The 15,741-nt window shown below is 33.3% G+C and overlaps 2 protein-coding genes across 3 annotated transcripts; one reads left to right on the forward strand and one right to left on the reverse strand.

Moving 5' to 3' along the window:
* Window positions 1-3,431: 3,431 nt before the first annotated feature.
* Window positions 3,432-10,584, forward strand: LOC105164144 (putative transcriptional regulator SLK3). Of its 2 annotated transcripts, XM_011082728.3 has the most exons (11): window positions 3,432-3,552; window positions 4,691-5,637; window positions 5,850-5,978; window positions 6,210-6,258; window positions 6,560-6,771; window positions 6,897-6,965; window positions 8,119-8,219; window positions 8,890-8,983; window positions 9,061-9,130; window positions 9,584-9,763; window positions 9,935-10,584. In XM_011082728.3, exons 2-11 carry the CDS (start codon window positions 4,753-4,755, stop codon window positions 10,312-10,314), a joined length of 2,169 nt encoding a protein of 722 aa, XP_011081030.1. In that variant the 5' UTR covers window positions 3,432-3,552; window positions 4,691-4,752; the 3' UTR covers window positions 10,315-10,584. The 2 variants fall into 2 exon arrangements, with proteins under 2 accessions (XP_011081030.1, XP_011081029.1); XM_011082727.3 differs by having other exon boundaries at window positions 9,584-10,584.
* An 85-nt stretch (window positions 10,585-10,669) lies between these two features.
* On the reverse strand, window positions 10,670-13,776 carry LOC105164143 (F-box protein PP2-A13). Its single transcript, XM_011082725.3, has 3 exons — window positions 13,256-13,776; window positions 12,688-12,806; window positions 10,670-11,424 (listed from the first exon to the last, which is right to left on the reverse strand). Exons 1-3 carry the CDS (start codon window positions 13,583-13,585, stop codon window positions 11,007-11,009), a joined length of 867 nt encoding a protein of 288 aa, XP_011081027.1. The 5' UTR covers window positions 13,586-13,776; the 3' UTR covers window positions 10,670-11,006.
* Between the last annotated feature and the right edge of the window lie 1,965 nt (window positions 13,777-15,741).

Consider the following 15,741-nt stretch of genomic DNA (forward strand, 5'->3'; position numbering starts at 1 on the left):
AAGTTCCGTTCCTTCCAAATATGATACACACATAAAGCCAATAGTGCACGATAAACCAAATTAATAATGTGTTGCTCCCTCTATTTTTTTGTAGCCCAATCTATGTCCATTGACCAGTTTCGGTTCAGCCAATTGAAGCGAACAGATCGTCGAATAGCTATAAGACACCGTCGGGCATAGCAGCATCAGGAGAATAAGTGCCTATGCGTCTTATTCGTGCCTTCATCACATAGATCACAGACACCTAAGAGAACCATGGTTTATTAATTGTGGAAAGCAATAGATAGTTATAATCTACCCTAAAATATTAAAAAAATAAAAAAAATGGGTGTAAAGTGCCCTAGAAATTATCGGTGAAGCTGTAGTGCATTGGGAAATTGTGGCATATGCGAATGTGCCTGTTTACGGACGGCATACTTTCATTTGTCCGTTATTTTGACGAAAAACACATATGAAGAAGGTGAGAGAGACAAACGCATTAATGGGTTGAAAAGAAAAGAAAATTATAACTATGGGATCATTAAAAAATAATGAAATTACTAATTTGATCAATTTTCTTTCAAAATAAATAAATTAAACGATAAATTTGAGTATTCAAAAGTTGACACAATAAAAAGATTTTTTTTTATAATAACTAGCTGTTGTGGCACGTTGTTTCTACATGCATATAATAAATAATTTGTCACGCTTTAACATATACTATAAATAAGAGTAAAATATAGAAATGAATACATTACATTAATAAAAAATAGAGAAAGAAAAAAAGAATAATATATCAATTAATATAAATTTTAAAAAGCTTACTAAATTAATTATTTTATCGTGAATGGCACTTTTGACTAAAAATTGGTGCGGCGATATCAGTAAACGTCGTTTTCAAATGTGGATGGACTTTTCTTTTTATATTAGTGTAGATATATATATGATATGAAGAAAATTCCAGAAAGCCCTTAGTGAACAAGAAAGGGAACATGGAGAATGTCCATGATTTTCAATATATTTCGGTATTTGCACATTAAATTGTCACCAAATTATATTTTAATTTAAAAAAATTAATAAGAGAATAATTTAAATTAAAAGTGAAGCAGTGCGTTAATATAATAGATACACAATAAATATAATATCCCAACAAAAAAAATCTTTTACATGAAAGTTTTTTGTGTATTTATTTTACAATTTAAACAGTTTAATTTTTCAGTGTGATCAATCATTATGCCCATTATATAAATTCAACTTATTATATTATTAATTATAAAATTATAAATTCAAAAGTTATAATTATATTTTCTAAAATAATTATCAAACCAATAAAGTTATGAATTCAAATATTATAATTATATGTTTTTTCCTAAAATCATATGGAATTATTAGACCAGAGAGGAGAAGTGGCATGATACCAGAGACAAAGATGTACATTGTTCGAGAACTGGAAATGAAGTACATTGGTTGTCCCAAACCGGACGGCCCAAGTCAGAAATCCTAGGAAACTGTTTACTACTATTATTATTACATATGATTGTAGCACCCCATATAAAAACATTGAGTTTTCACTACATTATAAATGACTATAATGAAAAATTATGATAAATCAATATTATTAATCATAGCTAAATAAAATCAAAGCAAAAATTTTAATTTTTCTATAATTACAGAAACAACCGCTAATGACCATTGCGAGGCCGTGATTTATTTATATTTGTCATAGTTTTTCTGGTGACACTTGATTAAACGTATATAATTAAATAAAAGGTAAATTACAAAAAAATGTTTTTTAGGTTCTCGATAAATATAAATATATTTTGTTGTTTGAATATTATAAATACTCCATAAAATTAATGATTATTTGACAAATACCTTTTTATAATGAATTGTTACCAGTGATATTTGTCAGTCGACTATTAATTTTAAGGGGTATTTGTAATTACGATAAATTTTATGGAAGCTTGTTGTAATTTATTCTTAAATAAAAAATTTAAAGACTAATTTTTATTTTTCAAAATAATAATTAATTTTAATCAAAGAAGTTAAAAATAATAAAAATAGAAAATAAGAAAATTATAAGAAATTAAAGTTAGTGTAAGTTGACAAGAGCGAACAACTTGATGGTTACGAAAAGAGGAAGAAAATAATTCTTTTTTATTTTATAAATAATGTCAAAATAATAATAAAAAAATCGAAACACCAAAAATTTGCTCTCACCTAATAATAAAATAATTATTTTCATAAAATTGAATAATTATTTCTCAAATATTTTACTATTTTTTAATGTCTTTAAAATATTCATAAATTTTCTTGGTACCATCGATTTCAGGATTTTAAAATTTTAATCTATATTTTATTAGTTTATATATTCATTTTTTGTTAATAAAAAAAAAGTATATTATTATATCAATTAATAATTTAACTAAAGTTACTTATGAACTAATTAATTGCGAGAATTTAATTCAAAACCTCATATTTATAGAAGTTCTGGGAAATTATTCACAAATTTCGAAAACATTATGGGATAAATCTATGACCAAATTTCAAATTACGCGCGTCTTTTAATAAATTATTACACCAAACATTAATTTTCAATAAATGCAAAACTTAAAAAAAATTTAATTCTCACCCAACTTATTACAGCCAAATAATTACAAGGCAGAAAATTAGAACTTTTAGCCCTGATTCAATATTTTTAATTCTTTGTTTTATCGAATTTTTAAAACAGTTTTAAGATTGAGAAAATTTTACATGTTTAGTCCCATACTTTATGAATTTTCAAATTAATTCTAAAATTGAAAAAAAATTAGACCAGATATAATCTCATGAATCTCGTAAAGCAATGAACAAAAGTATCAAATTTTACTAATTTCGAGATTATTTTGCGAAAATTGAAAAAGCAAAAATGTGTCGAATTTTTAAAATTTTTGGGATAATTTTAAAGATATTATAAAGCAGATTATTAGGAGTATTTAACCACCTATCTTAGGAAACTAAATATGTAATTTTGGCATTAGATTAGATTAAGGGTGAGTAGTAATTTACCTTATGTGATATTTCTTTTAAAATTGTGCTTTTTAGAATAAAATAATTTACCTTTCTATCTAATGATGTATTTTATGATTTAATTTAAAAAATATAAAAATATAAATTATTGTATTTTAAAAAAGTACAAAATAATAAATTATTGTTATTTTCATAAAAAAGAATTTATTAATTTATAATATGAAGCATTCTCCCTATTAGGAAGAAGGAAGAATGGGTGAGTGACGTCAGTTCAAGATATGTAAGTGAAACAAACGGAGCGTTACCAAATATTTTGTCGGGCACGCACCGCAAACCCGAGCGGTTGAGGGCATTTGGTGGCTCCGACCCGCATGACGCGTGTCGAGAGGTGGGTCCAGTTACTGGCACCAGGCGGTCACTCCCACTCACCTATTTCTTCCCGCGAACTCGTCGTATAAGAAAGAAACAAACACCGCACTCTCCCCCTCCATCTTTCCTCACTCAGTTCACACATTGCTGCGAAAATGGCAGAGGATTTCCGGAGCTTCATCAGCTTCTGGGGAGGTATATTCATGAAGAAATGTTTACTTCTGCATTTATGATCAGTTTGAGTTATTCTGTTCCATTTTGATTTCTGCTTCTTCTTCTTTCTTTTTTTCTTTTTGATGTGTTGGATTTTGGGTTTTATTTTGATGTTGCTCTTTTTTTTTTTATTTCCCCCTCCCTTTCCTTCCCTTTCTTGCTGTTAAAAGCTACTTCGGAATCATGAGTGTGTAACGAGAGAAAGGGAAGAAGAATTGGGTGGAAAAAGAGTTGAGTTTTGAGGGAAAACAATAGAATCAAGGGGTAAATCTTTGTTGGTGATTTCTGTATGTAAAAATGTTATTCAAGGTTTTTTTTTGGAATTTCACTGAGAGTTTTGAGAAAATGTGTTTCCCCCCCTTTCCTTCTCTTTCTATTTTTCCTTTTCTTAAGTTTTGGTTGGATTTGGCAGAATGTTTCTTATCTGTGCTTGCATGTCTGTTAAGTAAGTACAGTGAGTGAAAAATCAGTCTTCCCTTAGGTGTTTGTTTCTTTATTTTGGTCTCAGCATTTTTTTTCTTTCTTATTTGGATAACTAATTATCTATGTTTCATTTTGCCCCTGTTCTGCTTTTTGACATGGTTGTTCGATGTGATTGTGTACACCGTGCTAACTCTTTCTGGGCTTACCTCATAATTAATGCTTTTTCTTTGGTATAGCATTGAAAAAATGGTTATGCTTGTTGTTTGAGATTTTGGCTTTTATTTCGGCTGAGTAGAGACAGATAAAGCTTATGATTTACTGGGTTAAATGGACTTTCGTATTCTGTCTGTGAATAACTCTTTCCAAGTATTGTCGCATCTTTGTTGGGCACTTTCACGAGTCCATCTTCTTTGTTATTGTTTCTGTTAGCTTTGAGTCAATTCACTGATTCTGTATTGCTATCTTTTGCATTCATTTCCAAGATATTTTCGGAACTTTGCATTTATGGTATTAGTTTTATGTAATACATGATAAATTTGAGGGATTTACTTGTCTGATTAAGTGGTAAATTTGAAGCTTGAATTATTGTTTAGCAAAATTTAATGTATGCAGTCTCTGTTTACTTCTTTTATTGTGAAGAGCCATTTGTGTAAGAATAGGAGAAATTTACCTTTTTGTTGGCTTCATATTTCTATAGGATTTCTCGCATGATCGTCATTCCAAGTTGTGGCGTATCTTGTTTTTGCTCTCGAGCAAGACATGGCTTTGGAGGCTTTTCTGGATTCCAACAGCCAATTGCCAATTCCTCTAATATTACCTGTTAATGGAGGTGGAGGAATTTTGGAGGCTCTAAGTTCTCACAACTCACTCATAAATGCAGAGGATCTGGATTCAATTCTTGGTATGGCACAAGCAAATACAGACTTGGATCCTGATGTTATGAACTCAACGATTGTCTGGAAATCTTCAACTTCAAGATCCCCTGTATGCCATGATGCTGGTGTTTCAGTTGCCAACTTGATTCTCCCAACTGGTCCTTATTTGCAGAGTCATGGAAACACCAATATGGAACCTTCCATCAGCGTATCCTCATCACCCATGTCATTCTCAAGCGACAATCCTGTGAATGTTCTTTGTCAAGATGATGCATTGTCTTGTTTATTTCATGGTGGACAAAAGGAGAGAAAAAGGCAAGAATCTAAAAATACTGCTGGTTTGACACATTTTTACAAGTCAAAACTACAAACTCGTAAAGATTCATTTCCTGTTAGAATAAAAGAGGAGCCTGACACTCTCACTCCAATTCCAAAGAAACCAAAACTTTATGCCAAACAGGAGAACATCCAGCAGCAGAAGATTATTCAGGAATTATTGTTGAAGGAGTTACAGGACCAGAATCCACAACTAAAGGGAATGATCAAGCTGCATAGACAGAAAAATCAGCTGCAACAACTGAATTTACATACAGCTCCACAGATTAGAGGCTATCACCTGCAGCTACCAAAACAGCTACAGGAACAGCAGATGATAAGTCTTCTGCAAGACCAGGGTAATCAACAAGGGACTCGTGCACCTTTTCTTGATGGTGGTATTTGTTCCCGAAGATTCATGCAGTATCTATATCATCTCCGGAACCACACACATGTTAGTTACTTTTTCATGGCTTAAATATTGTAGTTGTCTTAATATTACATCTTTCTATGTGTGTTAGGATTTTCTCGGCGTCTGGTTCATTTTTGTTTGCTTCCCTGTCAAATTCAACGATTGGTGTAACTTTAGAAATGATAATACAGAAAAACCAAGTTGTTTGTGTGTCTTCATAAATCTCGATTGACACACCGTTGTTTTTCCAACAGGACAACGACATTTCCTATTGGAAGAAATTTGTGTCTGAGTATTATGCCCCTGATTCAAAGAAAAGATGGTGTTTCTCTACATATGAAAATATAGACCTGCACACAGGTGTTTTCTGCCCTAAATCTATGGTCAGTCTCAATGGAACCTTGCATTTCTTAGAAACTAGATTTCATATTCTTTTTTGTAATAAATATATATATATATATATATTTATATATATTCTCGAACTATGCAGCTTTAATCTGATTTCATCTTTGAGGTTAACCTAATTTCCAAATCTGTGTTCATCTTATTTTCATCGAGTCCATCAACATTTTTCCCATCTTTTGTCTGAAAGGGAAGTAGTTGTTTTGTTTCAGGAGACATGGTGTTGCGACATATGTGGTTCAAGACCAGGGAAGGGACTGGGTAATCTTGCATGCGCCCTTCTGTACTGTATCTTCTCAAGCATAACATTCCATATACTGTCAGTCTTTGCTTCCAGGGGCTGAACAGTTTGTCCTTATTTTTTGCTGACTTTTGAAATTTGCTAGTTTCCTACAGATGTGATTCTAGTCGATATTTCAAGCTTTTGATTCTAGACAATATTTATTCTACACAAAATTTCAAGCTTTTGTTCCTTTGGATTCTTCCACTTGTGGCTGCTTAAAGTGTTCACAATTAGCGTTAAACAAGCTTATGTTGTGCTTTTATTCTTGTGATTTGGTAGAGGCGGCTTTCGACATACTTCCTAGGCTGTTCAAGATAAAGTTTGAGAGTGGTATGCTTGATGAGATCCTATTTCTAGATCTACCGCGAGCATGTCAAATTCCATCGGGAATGGTGCTGGAATACGGGAAAGCCATTCAAGAGAGTGTTTATGAAAAATTTCATGTTGTTCACGAGGGTAAACTTCGCATTGTTTTCAGATATGACTTGAAGGTAAGTTTCATATTCCAAAACTGATAATTTGATGTCATTACGTTATCTATCTAACTTGGTACCATAACTGTGACTCTATATTTGAGTTTTGTTCATATGAATGTTCATTGTTTGAAATTTCATAGATATTGTCCTGGGAATTTTGCGCACAAAGTCATGAGGAATATCTGCTCCGTAGACTGGTTGCTCCTCAGGTACTTAGTTCTGTTTTGGCTGGTGAATGCAGCTTTTGGTCAATAACTTGCTCTTGGAATTTCGTCTCATGAGGCTACTCATACATGAAACAAGTTATAAGTTTGTTGGTGCTCTTTTATCTTTTTGTTTAAATCTTTGGAGAAATGGATCTTATCCTTTTGAGACCAATCTTAATGTCGTCGTAGTACTTCGGTCACAGCTAGATGTATCTATATAAACCAAGAATGAGATATGATTCTCATAGATAAGAGAAACACATAAAAGAATACTTGTATGATTACTCTAGATATTATATAACTTGTGTTGTTCAGTTAGAAACATATTTTTCTAGTATTCTATAGGGTTTTACTAGAACCTTCAAGAACTCCTATATTTGCCCAATGTTTGTAGTGATATTATTCCCTATCAACATGTTCGCTGAAACTGCACTCTTGCACGTGACACTGTATGCCATTTGATTATGAGCGGATTACTGTTTGACCCCCTCTATTATATGCATTGTTAAACCTTGCCTGCCCTAAATATGAATTAAACTTCAAAACCCCTGAACTCATGTAAATGACAGAAAAAGCCATTGATAGCATTTGGAGTTATTGTATTGATCAATTTATGCCAAAACAAGGTAACTGGACTTGTTCAAGAGTAAATATTGCCTTTGTCTTCAACATAAATGAAGGAATAATTCGTATCAGTGATTTCATTAGACACTTCAGTTGACACAAAAACTTCTCAACCTACAAATCTTAACTAAATAAAAATGCAAAAGGTCATGAAGATTAATTTTGTACGTTCATCTAAATTATAGATTCCCAGGTCTATTGTTGAAAGGTCTGCCACAATACCCCATTTATTATATATGTAGTAATTTTGACAATCGGCTTGCATTCCACCCCCATTTTTTTTTATCTCATTTGAAATGTTTCAGATCATGAATGGCATTTGGGCCATGTTGAATGGACAATTGGAATGGTCGATTTGTGCAATACTTCTAGTAATCAAAAGGCTTCATGTGTTTCTGGACATGATAATTATATCCAACAAGCGTACATAACTGATAAGAAACCATAGCAAAGTGCTATTGTTGGTAGATAGTGTAAAGTATGTGGATTCTATACCAAACAAAATCACTAATGAAATTCTTTCTACTTGCAGGTTAATCAATTGGTTCAAGCAGCCAAGAAATATGAAAATGATATTCGGAATGGTGCATCTTCTAGTGTCTCACCAGAGATTTTCAGAAAAAAAAGTGATATGTGAGCATTTTCCTTGTTTAGATGCCCTTTCAGCACAGCAATATTATTTCCCATTGAGGACGAAGTGCTTACTTGGAGGTCTGTAAATGCTTGCAAGTGAGGACACTTAGTGCATGTGCAAAATATAAAAAAAATATGCTTGACTATAATTATATAGTTGTGAACTTTTAAAATCTAATAATATATTTTTTAATTTTAGTTGTGAATTTATTAAATGTTGATTAAAAGTAAAAATGTTACATTTATTATAGAATATTAAGTGGCAGCTAAGATATCAAACTAAACATGTCTTGGTTGCTCCTATTTATGGTGTGATACTACATGTAGTAACTCTACAAGTAAGCTGAGAATGTACTTTTAGTAAAACAATATAAGAACACCAAACAGTCTCTCATGCTTTGTTAATAGTATAAATGAAAGTTGACTAACTTTAAATAATATGAAGATAGATTTTTGGGTTGCTGTTGTATTGAAAAGGTTATTTTGCATGCTGTGAGTTGACTAGATTCCTTGCTAAATATAAAATTGTTGACACATGAATTAACTACTGATATTACACTTTTTTGTGAATATATATGTTGAACTTAAAATATCTGGTTTCAAGGTTGCAATTTTTTTAATAAAGACTTAAGATTAGTCTCATGACTTTCGGCAAATTTCCCTTGGGCAGGTTTGTGTCGGCTGGAAATCAACTTGCAAGACATATGGAATTACCATTGGTGAATGACTTAGGATATCCGAAACGATTTATTCGGTGCTTGCAGGTTAAAAACATCTGCAGCTGAGATTTCTGTATTATAATTCTTTTATGGTTAAATATTTTTAACTTCATTGTCGGCAGATAGCTGAAGTTGTCGATAGTATGAAAGATCTCATATCATTCAGTCATGACACAAAGATAGGACCAATCGGTATGTGGCTAAACTCAGTTATTTATAAATGATATCAGAGTTTCACTTTTTATGTTCTGCTGTTTGAAAGGTGCCTGCTTTCGAGCGATGTTCTTCCAGAAAAAAAACATGACTACTAGTTTGTTATAAGTTGTCTCTGATTTATCTACTTGAGGCACTAGGCACTACTTTTTGTTTTAAATCAGTGGACATTGGTTTAGTAGTTGTACTATTAGTTTTTCATCCCATGTAGGTCTTCACAGATGTTGCTATCACATGTCCTTGAAGTTGTATTGTTAGTTTTCCAGCTTTTGACCTTGGATGATTATTGGACCAGATAGGTGCAGTTATACCCAAATGCTCATCCTTATAGCAGCTTTTTTGCATTTCTGTTTTTGTTTTATGACATTAGGACGTAACGTAGCTCTCTTGTGAACGAATTCCCCTCTACACTAAATTCAAATCTTGTTGTAGAGTGCTTGAACAGTTACTCCCAAGGCAGCAAGATTGGTAACTGGAAAGAGACACGAGGAACGCAACAATTTACGGGTGCTCAAAATCTACCGACATTCCCTCAGCAACCTCACCCTCGTTGCCATGCTGATAGCTATCACATGACTGAAAGCGATATGATGTCTGGCTCAGGAAGCTCAGGTTTGGCCTTGTTTGATCTTAACCATCAATTGCTCGGACAAAACTCTTCTACTTCCTCCATGAGAAGAAATGGGCACGAGTCGGGCTTGACAGACCATCCCAACCAGCCCATGGTTTTCACTCAATCTTTAAATTCCCATGAACAGAACTCACCCATCTCCATTTTGCAAGGATCCCAATCTTCCCAACATGGAAAACATCCTCATCAGTCTCTAGTGGACAAGTTGCTTCAGGAGATGGCAGCTGCCAACAGGGAAAAGAGCATGCAAGAACCATATGGAAAGCTGCATAACGCCCACCAATCCAACCCAAAACGAGCAAGCAATGAGATGCGTTATGCTGAGAGCTCAAAGGCTGCTTTTGCACAGGTGATTTTGCCTGATGCCTCTAGAGCTGCAGCTAATTTCTCCCAGACTGCCTCTCACGGTCGCATATCCTCCGTCGGTCAAAATGCTGCTGTCAAAGCAGAACCATGCTCACCAGAGCAGCTCCAAGAAGCTTTCCAAGGTTCAGCCACAAGCCTGTCTAAAATTGAGGATTTGATGTGGTGATTTTGCAGGTGTTTGTTAGGAGGAAACATGCTTTTGGTATAGGAACAACGGTGAAAATTGAGTCTGTTTAGCCTTTTGGTGAGCTATTCAAGAAATGGACTGTTTAGCCTTTTTGTCGAGCCATTCAAGAAATGGGACAATGCTCAAAGTATCTGTGATATTTAGAATGATGAATGTAGGGTTCTATGTTGTTGCAAGAACAATGCTCTATACAAATATAACATGGGATGGATATAATTTGGAATGTACGAGAAACATTAACCTTTTCAACTTATCATTCTTGAAAATCAAGAACATTAGCGACCTTCAAACTTGTCCTTGAATCTGGCACTTATAGCAAAGTTACTGTAACGAGTACGAGAAACATTAACCTTTTCAACTTATCATTCTTGAAAATCAAGAACATCTGCGACCTTCAAACTTGTCAAATGATACTATCTGTTACACTTCTTGACTCATTTAAACTACAATTTTCTGGGCATTTATGTAACAAAATTCTAATTCCCAATGTCTCTGCTCTACAATAGATGGGGAGAGAGAGGGGGGGAGGGGGGAGAGGATTTTTATGTATATACATGCCTTCTCGAGACACAACTCAAGCCTCAACCAACCCATTACTGCTCATTTTTCTACTACATGCCTACTGCTACTAGTCTGCCGAGGACACCTTCCTATGTAGAGTTTGGGTTGCATTAAAAACGCTGCAGCCTGGTTCTATCCACAGGAACTATCATTACAGAATCTACACAAAGGCCACCTTTTGTGTGCGTGCAGTCAATTTGTGTCATTGAGAATTTGACTTTCATCGACTTGCAAGAATTCGGGATGATGAAATCCCCTGCATGGTAATGGATCCATTTTCCTGGTTCCCTTAAGTAACATTGTTTCGTTTCTTCCTGACCATCAGAAGTTGAAAGCTGGAATCTTGCAGGCTTTTTATCCCAGCCATGAACATGCTCGGAGTTGCAAAGGCGACGCCCAAACCTCTTATGAATGCGTCCCAATTGCAGTCTGAAGTAGAGACTGTACGATCCTGCTGGGAATGGGAACTCAATCTCCCCATAAACCTCAAGCCACCAGATTTGCTGGAGATATGCAACGGAATAGAACCTGCATGAAGAGATGAAATCCCAGATTAGTGCATCCATATACATACACATACTGGTGACCGACCAATGAAACAACAATGCACAAATCCTGAAATGTAACTTTGAATGAACATACGATGTTAAACCGAAAGTTGCATACTTTTCCATAAATGCCAGGTCAAAGAAGTTTCTCAGTAGAAATACGGCTAGGGGCTAACAACAATTAATTGATTAAGTCGGCAGAATTTGTCCGAATCCTTTAATTATGTATTCCCTCCATTTCTTCCTTCTCTTTCTTTAGGTCTGATGAAAGACAGATAATGCTCCCTACCCCAATCAGTTCACACTTTAGCCATTGTCCATTGAAGTAAAGTAAGAGAAGGCATCATATTCAAAATTCCATATTCCAAGACTCTAAGCATAGTCACCAAAGATTTTGAATTACCAGTTGCTGAGGCTGTAAAGATGTACAAGACATCCAAAATGTATTATTCTTTTATTTGGATAACTTTAAAAAATTGCAACTTGTGTGATCTGTCTCCCTCTAAAACAAGAAGCCAGGCTGCAATCCTATGTGTATCTTTTATGTATAACATAAAACGCACTATTACTTCTTGAAACCCTGAAAAGTCTATTGAATCGTGGTGGCTGTTTCAACACTTCCTAATAGAGCAGGGCAGCGCCGACCATGGATTCAAATTGCACAGCTGACCTTGAGATCCCAGTACTAATCCCTAAAAAGTTAACACTGAGCTTGATAAAACCAGATCACCTCCCATTTGGCAGCTCTACAAACGGCAAAAGGGGTAGATAAACGTTCTACAACTTCAAAAGAAAAAGATTCCCAAGATTTGATCTTTTTCATGAAAGAAATAATAGTGCACAAACTAATACTAACTGCTTCCCACAATTTCACTGCAATAGTACTGACAAGCAACAGCTGCAACATTTATCCATTGGTATTAATTAGAACGATCAGGTATTGGCCTGAGAGGCTTACCTCTATAAAATGGTATAGTTCGTATATTTACATCAAGCAAGACGGATATATAATCATATGTTTATCATATAGCACCACAATCTCCAGACAAAAGCTTGGCAAAACATTGAAGCAATAAAATAAAAATGAATCATGGAAAACCTTTAATTTGGAGAATTCATGGAGATACTCCGATTTTGACCCACCAATCTCGAAAAATATGCCTCAGAACACAATAAATCCATCTCAAACTCATTTTTGGGCGGCATAAAAGCGAGAACGTTTCTAATAATCTAAACCCCTCACCTTGATTCTTCAGTTGGAATGCGAGTCCAGTATCTCCTGTCGTCGATGCCAGTTATAGCCAATCCATTTGATGATATCAACATACAAGTCTTGCCTGTTGTCTTATCCAACCAGACTCTCTGCAAACAATCCAAATAAACAGAACTCATATTAACATTTACATAAAATTTCAACTTACCCTTATTCTCTACAGGCCATATATCATCTAAATAAGGGACCATTCTTTAGAAATTTCATAACAATCAAGAAGCCATCTTTGTATATATTTGCTACATATCATTTTCCATTTTTTTAAAACATACAAAATTCCTGAAGAGATATTTTCCAATCTCCCGCAAAATTAAATAAAATAAAAGGTCGAATATTACAACTTTATTTAGAACCTTCTCAAGGAAAAACAATAAAAATCTTATTATTCCATATTCCAAAATTTTCCAAAAACAAGCAAAAATCACCAAGAAATCATAAACACAAACAAGCAAATATATTGATCAGTCACACAAAACAGGGAAATTTATGAACACATATCTGAAGAAAAAAGAAATGCAAAAGGGTAAAAAGATTAAACCTTGGTGCCACCATCAAAAGAATTAGGCCTACAAAGCCTGGCATAGATATCCCTCTTACACAAACCCTTAAACAAAACTCCGTCCTTCTCAAATACTCTTCCAATAACGTCTTCATAGTTCAACGGCAACTTCGATTCCCACACAAAATCCGCAGACGATGCCCCCCTAAAAGCCCTGTTCAACATTGCTACCCTGCATATCTGCGGCGGGTCAAGGTACGACAGCACCGACGCCACGCAGCTCTCTGGCAAGTCCCCCAACCCAGTCTCCTGCGAAGAAGCGGGGGCGGAGCTTCCACTCCGAGCCAAGAACGAAAACGATAAGCCCATCTCCCGCGAAAGAATGAAAAGCGAGAATAAGTTTGTGGAATATTGTTTTTCCTTTCGGCTGAAGCAAATTGAAAAAGTGTGAGACAATGAGTTGGTCTATACAGATTTTTGTGTACACACACACACATGTATATATATATATATCTAGAGAGAGAGAGAGAGAGTGATGAGAGAGAAGATGCCGTCGGAGTGAATATATACATGGCAGCTGCACACCAGTTGGGGTGGGTGGGGGGAGGTGGGGGTAAAGGGTGGGAGGATAATTAATATTTAATTGTGTGGAGGATTAACAAAATTCTCTATCTAGGTTTGATTAATATGTGGATAATCGTGGTATTTGTGATGCATAATGACAAGTTTGTCCTCTACCATTTATTTTTTTTCCTTTTCTTTATCTTAAAGTTTAAATAATATTGGGATAATTACATTTCTCTACCTTGAGGTTTGGTATAATTACGTGTATTTCTCTTGTGGTTCGATAGATTACATCTAGCACCCTTGAGGTTTGCTTAACAATAAGACCCAATGTGAGTCAAAATTTATCGAATTTGCTGATATTAACAAAAAAAAATTAGAAAAAAGCAAATATTGACTTTAGATTGATTTATTACTGATCTATTACATGTAAAAAAAAAATTATAATTAAATTATTCTCATACGTCTTCACGCATTAATGCATATGAGGAAATATATTTTCACTATTATAAAGGTAGTTTGGTAAAAAATTATTTGACATGCAATAAGTCAGAATAAGTTAATTGAGGGTAAAATATCAATTTTCATTCAATTATTTTTTGTTAATATCAACAAATTCAGTGAGACTAATCGATGGACTTATTTGTTAAACGGAAGCAAATATCAGAGATACTAGAGATAAATTTTCAAACCACAAGAGCTCTATGTGTAATTATATCGAACCTAATGAGAGGGGAGTGTAATTATCTCAATAATATTCACACATTCTTTCCTGAATTAATATTGAAATTTCCTATTTATTAACACATCAAATAGGCTAAATAAATTTAGGAAAATTGTAAAAATCATGTGATTTTTTTTAATTAACATGAAAATAATTAGAATATTAAAATACAACAAAAAAAAAAAGGAGAATGAAACAAGATTACTGCTTTAGATATATAAATCTGTATATAAATTAAAAAGAATTTAGTGTAAAATCAATATTAGATTAGGGCTATTTTTGACTTTTTATGTACTTGTTTTAGGATAATTGAGATTTACCCTATTTTATTATATACATTAGGATTGACTTTATTTTCTTGCCCTCAAATCTCTCATCCATTTTGATCACTGCATTTTAGGATAATTTAGTTTCATTAGTGTGTGGGGCACACTTAAATGAGTATGTATTTAATAATTATTTTTTTAAATATATTTTAATTGAAAAAATTAAAAAATATTAAACAAAATAACGAGGTTGTTAATTTAAATAAAAGGATAAATTTCAACCATCTTTTTTGAAGTTTGGCAGAATTACAAATACTCTCCTGATTTTAACATCCGTCTAATAACGAGCTTATTCCTTTAGGTTTCCATCCAATTTTTGTGATTAACTGACCAAAATGCTATTTTGAATTATAAATTATAATATTATATATATTTTATAATTTTTTAAAATATTTTTAGTGAAAGGCAGGTTTTTGTGTCTCAAATTATATATTTATTTTTTTTTTCACATTATTTCACCATTTCTTTTAATTTTCTTCATTTTTAGTTAAAATAAATAATGAGGAGGAGAAAGTACATACGCGTAACAAACATAAACACGCTTTATTCCTTTCTTCTTGTTATTGCATATCTATATTATATATAAAAAAGAAAACTCTTAATTCTCTCACAAATAACGGATATGACAACGTATCACAAATTTTATTATTATATCAATTACACCCCTAAATTAATTTTCTTTTTATTTTGTTGCTTTTATTTTTTTAAAGAAATATAATATATTAATTTATATATATTTTTTATTATTCATAATATAATTTAAAATATAAAATTATTTATTATATGCACAAAGAAAATTATACTGCAACGGGTAATATATATTAAAAAATGGATGAGCAAGTCGGAAACCAGCGAAAAAGTATTGAAAACCACATGCGCATGCCTATGCGAATCCACATCATCTCTCTATC

Source organism: Sesamum indicum, linkage group LG6 (assembly GCF_026168435.1).
Source record: "Sesamum indicum cultivar Baizhima isolate 11 linkage group LG6, ASM2616843v1, whole genome shotgun sequence".
NCBI lineage: Eukaryota > Viridiplantae > Streptophyta > Magnoliopsida > Lamiales > Pedaliaceae > Sesamum > Sesamum indicum.